We start from the raw sequence: 14,330 nt of genomic DNA, 5'->3' as shown, positions 1-14,330 counted from the left end.
AAAATACAAAATATCCAAATCACATATTCTTTATTTATCTGCTGCTGCACAATGTAGTTACATAACTACTACCCTAATTACATTTAGTGAACAACTCCCCAAAACAGTGAAGCCGCAAGAGTAGGAAAGTGTTGAGGCATGCTTTTCTATGTGCGTGTGCGTGCGAGTGCGTTTGCGTATGTGTGTGGGTGTGATTGTGCACATTTAGGAAGTGGCAGAGTTAAATTTCCTGGAGACACAGTCTCTGAGGAGCCTGCGTGTGTCACTCTAGAAGGTGGATTAGCACTGTAAGTCTGCACAGTGCTGAAGGGCAGCCCTTATTCAGCCAGGAGAAAAGAGTGTTTTGGGTTGAACCCCAGAGTGAAGCCTGCCAGATCATAATCACAGCTAAAGTCAGTCCCACTAAGAATACACCAGCAGGACGCGCTTCGCACCTAGCTTTTCCCTCACCTGTTTACAGTTAGCTGAGACGTGTGATGCCAGAACTTTTATTAGTTGTGAATACATACACATCCAAAAAATACCCAAAATAGAGGCCCATTGTACCACAGTGCTCAAACATCATTAATGTAAGACTACTACAGACCTGACTTATTTGAGATCTGTTACACACAATCAGAAATATAATAATGCACAACCTGGAATACATCAATTGTCTGGAGGCAGCAGTTTTGACGGTTCTACCCACAGACTAGTCTCCACTTCCTTCCACTATACAAAAGTGAAGCCACAATATCTTGGTAACATGTGCTGCCATCTAGTAATTTTAAGGTGGAATAACAATACATTGATCTTGGTCTTTAAGATCTGCCTTTATTTTGAAATTCCCATTTTTTATTTTTGTATTAAAAAGTTTGTTTTTCATTTTAATATTTGGAAGAGTTCAGTAATAAAATAATCAACAGTAACTCATTGTGTTAAATAGGCAGATTATATAATCTCATATGGATCGCAGGCTCCTGAATCAAAATCATATTGTGGTAGACTTTGTGATATCAGTAAATTTCGTTTTGTTGTCCAAACATCAAACTTGGGATTTACACCCTTTTAAATTTGCAACCAGAGTCTGTGCAGTAGCGATCCAGCGGTGCCAGTCCCGCCCATACACCTGCTGGACCAATTGCGAGTCAGTCACAGCTGTCAATCATGACGTTTCACCATGTTTTTACAGCATCAAATAAATAACTAAAACCAAACCAACCAAACCAAATATCCATCAGCGGGATAAAACCTACCTAAACTGACAGAAACCATCTTTGGGAAAATAAACGTTGTACTTTGACTTTTTAGTTTAGCCCATGTCCCATCTGCTAACATGTGTGGGGGCAGGATTTATGACCTATACTGCAGCCGGCCACAAGGGGGCGATAAAGGGGTTTTGGCTTCACTTTTGGGGAGCTGTCAAGCATCCATCTTTATATATAAACTATAGTTTTAACCAGTTAAAAAAACACATTGCATTTGCATTTACCATTTTACAAACCAAACTAAATACTACTATTGAGTGGCTGAGGCTTAGGAGGTAGAGCGGGTCACCCACTAATCGAAAGATCGGCGGCCCAATCCCTGGCTCCTCCAGTCCCCGTGTTGACGTGTCCTTGGGCAAGACACTGAACCCCAAATTAATCCCGAACTCTGTTTTGCTATTTTCTTGTCAACACTTGCCAAGTTAGGAGATGTTCAGGTAATTGCTGCCTGTGTTTCATATTTATTATTAATGATAATAGGTGACAAAGATTTGATCCTGATGAGCAAGTAGTGCCTTGGAGGACTAGAGCGGTTTACCGTCGTCTTTCATTAATTTCAGGGTCAAAATCTATTGAGGGTGTAATTCTCCACCAAAATCACTTCACTCCCAGCACTGTTTCTGTGAGCATGTTAGCATGCTGACGTTAGCATTAAGCTCAGAAATGTAAATAAATAGAGCCTTAGACTGCATCAGAATTGTAGGTGTGATTCATGGGGAAAAACAACATTGTCTTTGAAATCTATGTGGGATTTTTCAGAATTGCGACATTAGTTAGAAGATTAAAATTTTCTTCAAGGCTTCTTCATTTCTTTTAAACCAATTTACATTTATGTATTCTACATTAAAGGAAACTGTGTCACAATTAAATTAGTGAGAGAAAACAGCAGAGTTTCTGAAGGCTGAGCCTGTTCTGTCTGATGGTCTTTGGATGTTATGTGAAAGACCATCATTACGCGGACAGATAATAGGTCTGTTTGACTGGGTGGACTGTGGCGGCCTCCTAATGCAGAGATTGTCATCAGTGTTTTGTCTGGGCTGTAACCATTATGTCTAGTCTCTTTCTCTTTTCATCTGCGTTCCTTCTTTTTATCTCTAACATTTTCTAAAGCCTTCATTTTCCTCTTTAGCGCCAACCGTCTATCCCTGAATGTACGGAGGACCCTGGGGATGTCACACAAAACAAACATTGTATCACACGGTGGAGATGAACACACTCGGCATTTATTCTAAATGGGGCTACAGTTGTACAGGCTTGTTACTGTGGCTCTTCTGTAGAACGAGCAACCGTTGACTTGCTTACTAATACTTCACTGTCTTTGAAATTTTCTAAATATGACAGGTTGATGGTCAATATTTCGTTACACTTCTTTCAAGTTGCCGAAGTGAACAATGACACAGTGACTTAATGCCCTTTGCTGTAAGCAGTAGTGAGTGCCTCCATTGTTGCACAGGATTACGGTAAAGGCTCCCTGTCAAGTTTTGGGAAGGTGGCCAAAGGGATTAATGCAGATCCTCTCCTGTAATGCCCTAAACCATCCTACCATTAAATCACAGCCTCCTCAGATGACCTAACCGCACTGACTGCTACAGTTACGTCAGTTAGAACAGCCTCCATTGTGTATGTTTTTATAATGAGCGCACTTCTAAAAGCTGCACTGATTAATATTTCCATGTTAACGATGGGTCAAATTGCTATGTCTAATGTGAAAGGGGGCACTGGGGATGGCAAACCCACAGAGACTCTGGAGTTCATCTACAGAACTTTGTGTCTTTATTGTTTTTTTTTTGGTGTTAAAGCCCACAACTTTAATGGTTTGGTTCAATCTCACCACTCTCAGAACCTTTTCTTTGCAACAGGCTTCTGTTTTTAGAAAAAGCTTTGATAATGTAACGTTACCGGCCCAAAGACTAAGGGCGACTGGCTGTTGATCATAGTGGACAATTTAGCAGCTAAAATTTAGCCAAATAATCCAGGAGGTATCTAAACAAGGCTAAACTGATACTAGCAAGTAACGTAAATAGGCAATCATTTACTAACTCAGAATTGTTATTACTAAAAGGATTACACTCATGAGATTAAAAGCTTCTGTACATAAAGGTTCCTTTCTTTTCCCGGAATTTCACGGGTTCAAAAATGTGATATCATCTATTATAATGTTATATGGCCCACAATGGAGAAGTGCAACAAACAACAATTAGGAGCAGGGTGAAATTCTATCTTAATTTTTATATATTTTTTTTCTAACCATGGAAAGCTCTATATTTTCCCCACATTCTTAGTTGATTTGTGATCTGGACAACTGTCAAGTTATGGTATGTTTTTTTAAGGTGGCTGCTACCTGCATTTCAAGAATATTTTTCCAGTTTTGTCATAATAATAAAAGACATCATGACAAAGAATGAGAAAATCCTTTTGTCAAAGCTCATTTATGTAATCACAGATCATGCCCACATTTCAACTAGTTTCATACGCCTTGGCGATCAATCCATAACGCAAAGCTGACAGTAATGCTCTGCAGGTGTACGGTTACTGCAGCTTGGACTGTGTTTCTCCTCGAGCCAGGACCCACTGGTCCCTCCCTGGCTCTGTCCTCTTTTTTTTCATCAGGGTTGTAATCCCAGATAGAGTCTGCTAAATAGCTGGAGTCTGATGTCACACACACACACACACACACACACACACACACACACACACACACACACACACACACACACACACACACACACTGACCATCCTTTCAGACCATTCTGAAGCTCTATAGACGCTGTGATGAATGTGTGTGAGTCTTTTTTTAATGCAACACCCGCACAAAAGTAGTGCACGCAGAATACAAAATGCATGCAAGCGCCACATTGTCTTCTGTCGTCTCTCTCTCACACTGCTGCCAGCAGAGAGCAACAATAGCAGCCATTTATAACGATACTGCTCTGAGATTCTCAGGTGTCTTGGTTATTATCTTTTCTTTGTAATTCATTTATTTGGGTTAAGTCTGACTGTAACCTTAGAGAAATAGATGTACTTACAAAAGTAATCCCAGCAGGAAATTTCCATTTTTTTTCAAATACCTATCCCAATATTATTTCTAGTGTTTCAGTATTATCTTTTGCTGTATATAATCTTCTATATTTTTTCTGTCAAAGCTGCAAATATATCTCAGATATTTTAATGCTCCCAATATGTCCAAATATTTCCTTGGTATGCCTCCAATATTTCCACTTCCTCTTCAGGTGGACAGTGCGTTCAGTGATGAGAGACAGAGGTGCATCATGGGAGGAAATGATGTAATAACTGTGTGTTTATTTGCGCTAAAGTAAACAGCAACTCCTTAATGAAATCCAGGGTGGGACTGTTTACCCAGAGTTCCCTCTCACTCTCTCTCTCTCTCTCTCTCTCTCTCTCCCTCTCTCCCTCTCTCCCTCTCTCTCTGCCCTCTGTCGTGAACAGTGAGGGCAGTGTGCTGTGTATGGTGGCTGCTGGAGAGTGTGCTGGCACTGCACGGCCTCTCTCACACACGCAAGCACACTGCACAGTAGCAGTACTCATCTGTTTGCAGCTTGGTGAAAATATTACCTGTCTTCAGTCAGCTACATTTTTATCATCAGACCTGTTAAAATCAATCATGTCATTCTTGATCAGATTTGAGATGCTTGACGGCTCCGCTCTGCCTCTTTCTTACGAACACACATTAACACATATCCACAGACCAGAGTTGCCAAGGCCCTTGACAATCTGGGAAGTCTGTGAATTAAAAAACAACAACTGAGGCTTTAAACGTAGTTTGATATTGATTAGGAAATGTCATTGAAAGGGCTTGATTTTTAGCCTTGATGTAGCTGTAGGGCTGTCAGTTTATCGATCTAACTCTTGTTAGATTTCTGATTTCTGGATGACTTGCCAGCACCTCACATTGTAGTTTTTGTATAAAGGATTTAAGATTTTTTTTAGACAGGGCTGCGTCTTGCCTTTATCTCACTTTAAAGTTGTAATCCATAAGAATTGAGATACCTTGTTTCTAGCTGCCCCTTTGGCGGTAAGATGTAATTACAGGCGCGCCTCTGGGGCTTCATCTCCCAGAGTTCCTTTGGAAACCGAACAGTATTGACTGTATGATTTCAGTAGATTGGCAGTTCTCATCTGCGCGATGCAGCCAGAGACTGTATAAAAAATGGACGTAGCATACCCGTCGAAGTTTGTTCTCTCAACTTGATCCAATCGTACTCACCCATGGGAGTCTCCATCTTGTCAGACTTTAACTCCGCCTCATTTCCTTTTACCAAAAAGGGCATTGATGTGACATTGTGGGGAGGGAGGTACGTCCATCTGGCTGACGTATACCTCCGAGGAAAAGTGAGGGCCAGCGGCTAGCTGTCACTCAAGAGGCAGGCCTTAAAAAGGTGTAATAATGCTGTGAAAATGGCCTATTTAACACGGGGGTCAACGAGAAATTGCTCTATTGTGCAAACTACTACCACTCTGAGAACTGCAATTTTTGGCACTTCCATATTGGATTAATCAGGAAGTTGCTGTGGTGGGGGCTTGGGATGCAGTGTGAGGCCTTCACATGGCCCACACTCACAGGTGGTCTGAAGAGAGAAGGGGGAAGGAAGCGTCACTAACTGTGCGGCGCATTTGATTTAAGCGCGGGATAGTCGCCACAGACACTGAGATCGTATTTCTCGGCAAAGCGACAAATACAACAATCACCATTGTCTTTAACTCACTCTTTGATCGATAGTAACTTAATAGGCAAATAACTAGATGAAAATCTTACAGATTACAATTTTAAAGCATCAGTCGGCGTTTGATTAGGGCTGCACTAGAAATAGTTTATCGCCCTCAGATGTCGACTTGTGCAATAAGCACATTGCAAGAGTGCACTTTAAAATGTAACTATCATTTTTTTAATGGTATTCAGTTCAGTTTTTTTTTAAATATTTTTTAATATAACAAGCAATTTGTCCTTTTTCAGCAACTTTCATACTGAAAGCAGCAAAACGGCAGAGCTCAGTACACTTTAATATTGTTATCATGTTATACAACAATGTTATTGCATAGCACATATTTTCCTCATATCCTGCAGCCCTACCTTGGATAACAGAAAAAAATCCCTTTAAGAGCAGTTTAAAATCTCTGTCTCCTTCTGTCTACCAGGATCCGCCCTCAGCTGGCCAAAGAGAAGATCGAGGGCTGCCACATCTGTACGTACGTGATGCCCGGGGAGCCTCAGGTGGTCCTGGGTAAAGACAAGGCCTTCACCTATGACCACGTCTTCGACATAAGCACCCAGCAGGAAAGCATCTACACCCACTGCACCGAGAGCCTCATTGAAGGCTGCTTCGAGGGCTACAACGCCACTATCTTTGCATACGGACAGGTCAGTCAGAGGGGGCTGGTCTCTTTGCTTTCGGATCAGAACATACACCCAAAATGCTCACACATTCACATTCGCTGACGTTTTTTTCCACTTTGCACCGCTCCAGGGGAGGGAGCTTCTTCCAGGGAGATTTATGACAGCATGTGATATGAAGCTGATTTCATTTCATATCATCAGACCAGTAATAAGGGAGAGAACAGGCCTCACAGCTGCACCAGCTCTGTCAGTGCATTATCAGCTGACATGTTCCAACCTGCCCTCACCACCGCAGCTTTATATCGGCTCTGATAAATTAGCCTGAGAGAGCAAGTTAGAAGGAGTTTATTATCCAATCACTGCAGAGTGTAAACAGATTGCTTTACCTCATACCAAAGTTGCAAAGTTAAAACATAATTGAGAGACATTAGGTGCTGGGAGAAGGATTTTAAGTTTACAGTCGGACTCTGGGAAGATAGTATGAGTTTAGCCCAATTGGAGCTCATTGAATAGACAAATGTCATGAGTGTGTCAATGCAATATTTAGATAATGTGTTTACAGTATTGTATTACAATAAGGCAACATTCATTATACTGTATGTACCATGAACTTTAAAAAAGGAGGAAAAGGAAAACATTTCTACACAATTTTATACATGTTTGCAGGTAACATGGCCTCATGAAGCCAAAATATGTAAACAGTATCAAGATTGTAGTGTTTTGAATTGATCACTACAGTGTGTATTTGACGCTCTGTAAAATATATTTCATTTTGGTGGAAATAATCAGTTTTGAGAAGATGGAATATGATTTTGAGTGTGTGTGGGGCGTTTTGACACGATGGTTAACTCTTTTCAGTTTTGTGCTTAAGAGTTTTGAGAAAATGGGTCATATTTTCAGGAAATGTATTTAAACTGTAACACGGAAATGGAAAAAAACACTGTTTTACACATTTGTACACCTATGCGTTGCAGAGAGTTGAAGGGAAACTCACAGCTAGTCCACATTGTCACTTGTTAGGACGTATTTGTGTTATTCCCCACACATCAGCACATGGCGCTTTAAGACATTTGTAATGCAAAGCAATTCAGCCGTGCAAAATGCTGTTTTCCCTATCACTCCCTTACCCTCACAGTCCTCAAGTCCATCATTTAAGTTACAAAGACAATAAGTCCATCAACAAATGTCTTGTTGTACTGGAGACATTGTGGCTATTTATATTTTTGGACTGTGCGGTCCAAAAGGCCTGTTCAGTGATAATAGAAGAAGCAAAAGCAGGTGCATCAAACATCAAAGCCTATTGGATAAAAGCAATTTCTATTAGCCTTTATTGCATCTCGTCTAGACTGAAATGTACACTGAGAGAGAAAGAGAGTAAGAGGAAACTTCGTGCTTTTCATTTCTCTCTCACACAGCGTCCACAACTACGGCATTCAAACTTAATCTTCCCCTCCGCTCGTCTTCTTTCTGTTCATTATACTCTCCTCACATTGTTCCTGCAGCCCTTGTATTCCTGTCAAAGAGCCTTTCACAAGGCGCAGTGGAGGACACACACACACACACACACACACACACGCACACGCACACGCACACACACACACACACACAGAGGAGCATGTGCACAAACGTAGTAAACACACAGGTGTGGTCTCATAGAATAAAACCGACTTACACACACACACACACTGTCTCTCTCACACACACTCCCTCATGTATCACCACAAACTCAGACACACATACACTCCTGTCATAGTCTCTTTCAGGCGTTTCGACAAGAAGGAGAGGGGTGACGTGTGAATTTGAGCTCAATGTTGCATTCCTCTTTTAGTCACCACGACAACCACCCCATCCCCTCTGACCCCCCCTTGGAAAAACTACTCAGAGCTGCACCCCAACCTCTGAGTCCCAGAAACTTGAATGGTTTAATGATTGGAAACCCAACATGCATTTTTTTTAAATCCATAGAAAAAAAAAAACTACACGACACATGACAACAGCTGAAATAGACTTGTATTCCAGTTTAGTGAAGCAACTGATGACTTTTGTCCTCTCCTCCGTGTCCAGACAGGTTCGGGGAAGACCTACACCATGGGAACCGGCTTCGGCGTCGACATCGACGAGGATGAGCTTGGTATCATCCCCCGGGCCGTCAACCACCTGTTCAGAGGGATCGAGGAGCGCAGACAGGCCGCCACCGAGCAGGGCAGGCCTGTCCCCGAGTTCAAGATCAACGCGCAGTTCCTGGAGGTGCAGAAACACAGACGCAAATTTGACAATTTCATAGGATTTAAACACAGATATGAATGTTTTTGTTGCAAAATCAGATGCAATTATAAGCATTCAGTCTAAACTAAACAATAAAGACATCCAGTCTTCTTAAAGTCCATTAGTTAGATGAAGCTAGAGCATGCAGACAGCAAGAGGTCAAAGGTCAGCAGAGGGTGAAGGGGTTTTAGGTTGTTAAAGCATCCAGATGACCCTACAGCCATTAAACTGTCATTAGTCTGCCTCTGTGGTCAGCTCTCGGCTATATTTTTAACTGCCGACTAGTGGCAGCTGGTGAGGAAGCAGCTGAGAGGGAACCATGAGTTCTGAAGGTATGGCAAGTGACAGCGCTGATGATGGAGTAATTACGTGCAATAATATGTGTTTTATCTATTTTCTCCTGTTTTTTTATTTATGAAACTCTCCAGTTGTACAACGAGGAGGTGCTTGACTTGTTCGACTCGACGCGAGACATTGAGGCCAGGAAGCAGAGATCCAACATCAAAATCCACGAGGACGCCAATGGAGGCATCTACACTGTGGGGGTCACCACTCGCACTGTCACCACCGCAGCTGAGGTCAGCACCCGCAAGACTGTTTCCTTCTGCAGCTACACCATGTTTGTACAGCTTTTTAGTTATATTTATTGAGAAGTGGCATTATTTATCAGTATAATCCCATATTAATAAACTTATTCTGAAATGGTTTGATACTCCAGACTGCCACTATGGTATTAAAGGGACAATTTACCCAAAGATGTGTTTTTTTCGTTTTTCCTACCACCTCTCCTTCCCTTTGCTCTCCTCATTTCTCCTCTAACAGATGATTCAGTGTCTGAAGCTGGGCGCTCTGTCTCGCACCACCGCCAGCACTCAGATGAACGCCTCCAGTTCGCGCTCCCACGCCATCTTCACCATCCACCTGTGTCAAGTTCGAGTCTGCTCTTCTGATAATGACGTACGTACTCTAAACACACAGCAGTCGATCTCTGCCGCCAGGAAATGATACTGATGTTTTGCTCAATTCAGATGATCATCGTTTCACAATCAAACCCTTAAATTGTAGCATTTGCCAAAAAAAAAAAGCATATCCCCTCGTATTTATTTTGCATTCCTTTATTCCGCTTCCAGGATAATGTAACAGACAACCGTCTAGCTAACGACTCCGATATTAATGAGTTTGAGACGCTGACGGCCAAGTTCCACTTTGTGGACCTGGCTGGTTCTGAGAGACTGAAGAGAACTGGAGCGACAGGTGACAGAGCTAAAGAGGGCATCTCCATCAACTGTGGGCTGGTAAGGAAACTAAACATGTCTGAGTCTGCATTAGACATTTTATATTACGCAGTGAAGTGCAGTCAAAGTCATGCACTGTATTATGCATTTGTTCTATTATAGATTAAATGCATTTCAAAATTGTCTTTTTCCTTAATAGGGTGATAAAACTCATTCTACAAATTGCACATTTCACCATTTTCAGTTGATTTAGTGGAGGAAGAGAGCCCCCAGGTGGCCAGATCATGAACTGCATATATCATTTATTTCCCTTACACAAGTGTCATTATTTAAAGCTTCACTCAAGTACAAATGAATGGTGTTTTTCACTTATTTCATTAAGTCCTGGAATTTTGCCCTCTAACATCCAATCCTAAACATCGTCGTCGTTTTTCCCTGCCTCACCTCAGCTTGCTTTGGGAAACGTCATTAGTGCTCTGGGAGACAGGAGTAAGCGTTCCACTCACGTGCCTTATAGAGACTCCAAACTGACCCGGCTGTTACAGGACTCACTTGGTGGCAACAGGTTTGTAAACATGGATGTATACCTTTGACTATGGATCATCGACCAAGTATTTCAATGCTGCAAAAGTTGACGTACCTGCTTTGAAATCAGTGATTAAGCTGTGGCCAGAAGTGCCACCAGTTTCAACCAATAGAGAGCTTTTAATATTAAATAAACCTAGTCCGATTTTAAAAGCATAAATTAGTGCAAAAAGAACTTATTCGTTTTACAGAGTAGTCATTGCAACCAGTCATTGTTCTTCATCTGTGCGTTCTCAAGTCAAACGGTGATGATCGCCTGTATCAGCCCCTCGGACCGGGACTTCATGGAGACCTTAAACACTCTGAAGTACGCCAACAGAGCCCGAAACATTAAGAACAAGGTGATGGTGAACCAGGACAAAGCCAGCCAGCAGATCAGCGCCCTGAGGACAGAAATAGCCCGACTGCAGATGGAGCTGATGGAGTACAAGACGGTAAGAAGGCAGAAGGAAAGGAGGGAGGATAGTAGATGGAATAAGAGAAACAGAGTAAAATGAAATCAGCGCGGAAGAAAAATGTTTCACGATATATTAAACCACCCTTCCTGATGCTTAGGGGAAGCGTTTGGTGGGTGAAGATGGCATGGAGGGCATCAACGACTTGGTCCATGAGAACTCCATGCTGCAAACAGAGAACAACAACCTGAGGGTGAGAGTGAAGGCCATGCAGGAGACCATCGATGCCCAGAGAGCCAGGCTCACACAGATCCTCAGTGACCAGGTCAACCAGGTCCTGGCTAAAGCAGGTGGGCAATACACCCATTACTATCTGTACTGACATAGTGTGTAACTACATTAGCTCATTAGCAAAACACATTCCTATATGTATTTGTTGTGGTTGTGTGTTAGGGTTTTTCTTTTTTTTTGCAATTGAGGTCGATCACTTTTTAGCTTGTTCTACTTAGCTCACAGTACAGTATAACTTTTGAGACAACCTTAAGAGAAAGCTAGTTCCGTTGCATGTTCATGAAAATCGCCCTGCATATCAGTACCGTCACATTCTTGGCCTACTATTAAATAATAAAGTAGTACAAAAGATGTAGTAGGCTATTGTTGCTCCGGCTACTGAACTAAGTACTTCAGAATTAATTTAGCTGCTCAGATTAGCAAGCACATTTTTAAACCCTTGCTCTCTGTTACCAGACTTAAAAAAAAAAATACAATGTAATTTTCTGTATTTTTTTAAAATATTGTTTTAATGGTGGTTGAACATGGTCTTAAGTACAGTAAACCATTTGGTTTACTGTTTTAACAAGAGTGTAAAGCCACGCTAGCTGCTCTGCTCATTGGTGAATCAAGCTAAACCTCTTATGCTAACATGCTGAAGTTTAGCAGGTTTGTTAACAGTGTCCACCATTTTAATTAAACGAGTAAGCCTGCAAACATTTGCTCATAAGCACTAAACACAAAGTAGGCCTACATTCTTTTTTAGTATTGGATAAATTCAATTTTTGACCTGTTATTGGCGCTACCTGAAATTAGTCCACCATTTCTGAAAAACATGTTAAAGAATTAGTGTAAGAATAGAGTAGCTTTGTAGGGAAGGTATTGTATGTAACAAAAAAATAATAATAAAGCAGGCTGAGGTGCTATATGATATAAATACTGTGTATATAATGCTCAATCTACGTAAAACTGCTTTGAGCCCATATACGGAAACAGTACCTTTATAGAAGCCCTGAGGACTTCCATATGGTTGGGATATCACAACAATACTACATATAGATAGAAAAGGCTGGCCAATCAGAGCAGACTGGGCTTTTTTGGGAGGGGGACTTAAAGAGACAAGCACTAAAGTGTGTTTCAGACAGAGGGGGAATACAGGTATATTCAGACAAACAGTTTGAGAAAAATAATGTGTTTTTGAACATCAGAGCATATAAATACTGTATGTTCTTGTAGAAAGCCAAAATCCAAGATTGAACCTGGAAATATAGTATAAAATTTCCTCTTTAAAGCTAAAGTAATGCACCTGCTCTTAGGTGAAGGCAATGAAGAGATTGGGAACATGATCCAGAACTACATCAAAGAAATCGAGGAGCTCAGGTAAGTGGTGATCACGTTTTTCATTTATTTTAGTATTATTATCATTTAATAAGCAGCCATTTAAAACAATTAAAAGCATTTGTTCATGCCATGTGACAGTTATAACTGTGACTGTAACCTTCCCCCTGTCTCAGGGCTAAACTTCTTGAAAGCGAAGCCGTGAACGAGAATCTCAGGAAGAGTTTGTCTCGGGCCTCCACGCGCTCTTCGCTGTACGGCGGCCCCGGACGCTCCTTTTCCCCGGCCCTGCTCGCCCCGGAGAAGGAGGCCAGCGACGTCATCGAGATGGCCAAGAAGAGCCTGGAGAAACTCAAGAAGAAGGAGAGGAAGAAGAAGAAGAGGTATGTCATAGGTCTGATACACTTGTTTTTGATATGACGAAATTTCGGTTATGGATCATATCAATGCTACAAAAACAATTAGATTAGTACTGAATCTTGAGAATAAGGGGAATTAGAATGACAGAAGCATTGTGTAGAGAGGGAAAAGGTCGAGTCTTCATGATTGTTGCCACAATGAGGCAGTTGGCCTGGTGTGTTGTGGGTAATTATCTCCTGGCTTCCTGCCTTAGCAGTTTACACCCTGATGTTTCTTTATTGGAATGAAGGGTGGATTTAGAAAAGATGATCTTGGCTCTCTGTCGAGTTCTGGCGCGCTGATCATTGCACATTAGAAGTGAATAATTAAAATTGCGATCTGATAGTTGTCTTAAGCAGATTTTTTTGAAAGTGAAATCTGTTTGTCATCTGCATCTCCACAAGCGGTGTTCATCATTCGAACACCCTGGGTTTTTGTGAGTCTCTGCACTCGCACAGCCTTTCTTGCTGCTCTCACTCTCTGTCTTTCTCTTATCTTGTAATATTCCCTCACGTGCCCCGACTTCTGTGGCCTGCCTGCCCCCTCTACCTCCTCCTCACCTCACCATCCTCACCCATATCCTTCCATTTTTTTCTCCAAAGACTAAGGCGATTTGAGGAGAATCCCCACCAGGAGGTTGAACCCACCAGGTTTGCTACATCCCACCCAGGATTGGGTCAAATCTGAGTGCAAATTATGTGCTTTTGTGCTGAGATTGAAATACACCAAGTAATGAAAGGATTTCAGTTGATTTTTAATCTACATCAGAACCTAAATCTCCCTTCCCAAAGTAACATTTCTAACTTCTTCTGGGCCCAGAGGTCTGGATGAAAGCAGATATTTTAACCTCTTCCTCTTAACCCTCTGTTCCGTCTCTTTTTTGCTCTTCACTGCACACAGAAAGGTGTTGATCAGATATTATCATGAGTGTTTCAACCTTAAAAAAAAGGGTGAAAATTGGAGTTTGACAATAATTAAGTTTTTATGACGATTGTAGAATTTGGTCAACAAATCTTAGAAGTGTGTGGCTGCCCTTCTTAGAATGAAATCAGTTTGTATTAATAACCGTTAATCGTGATCATTTTTGCCTTTCCCATTATATCATTAATGTTGCACCCTTTTGCAATCCCAGTGAAATCATTCATTAATACATTGCTCCTGATGTGATCAATTGTATAATCACTTGCATGTGAACTTTACCCATCCTTGTTGTAATTTGATTTGATCTCCAGAATAAGAACTC

At 41.5% G+C, this 14,330-nt stretch overlaps 1 protein-coding gene across 1 annotated transcript in view; it reads left to right on the top strand.

Moving 5' to 3' along the window:
• Window positions 1-14,330, top strand: part of LOC310962847 (kinesin-like protein KIF21A) — a 39,415-nt gene that overhangs the window by 11,839 nt on the left and 13,246 nt on the right. Inside the window, exons 2-11 of the mRNA XM_083935445.1 lie at window positions 6,402-6,624; window positions 8,665-8,847; window positions 9,294-9,443; window positions 9,688-9,822; window positions 9,996-10,160; window positions 10,550-10,665; window positions 10,924-11,119; window positions 11,241-11,430; window positions 12,667-12,730; window positions 12,865-13,071. Coding sequence (XP_083791571.1) covers window positions 6,402-6,624; window positions 8,665-8,847; window positions 9,294-9,443; window positions 9,688-9,822; window positions 9,996-10,160; window positions 10,550-10,665; window positions 10,924-11,119; window positions 11,241-11,430; window positions 12,667-12,730; window positions 12,865-13,071 — 1,629 coding nt within the window. The remainder of the gene's footprint in view (window positions 1-6,401; window positions 6,625-8,664; window positions 8,848-9,293; window positions 9,444-9,687; window positions 9,823-9,995; window positions 10,161-10,549; window positions 10,666-10,923; window positions 11,120-11,240; window positions 11,431-12,666; window positions 12,731-12,864; window positions 13,072-14,330) is intronic.

Source organism: Echiichthys vipera (assembly GCF_963691815.1).
Source record: "Echiichthys vipera genome assembly, chromosome: 20".
Taxonomy (NCBI): domain Eukaryota; kingdom Metazoa; phylum Chordata; class Actinopteri; order Perciformes; family Trachinidae; genus Echiichthys; species Echiichthys vipera.
Note: the sequence above shows the minus strand (reverse complement) of the source record. Positions and strands in the feature narration are given on the sequence as shown.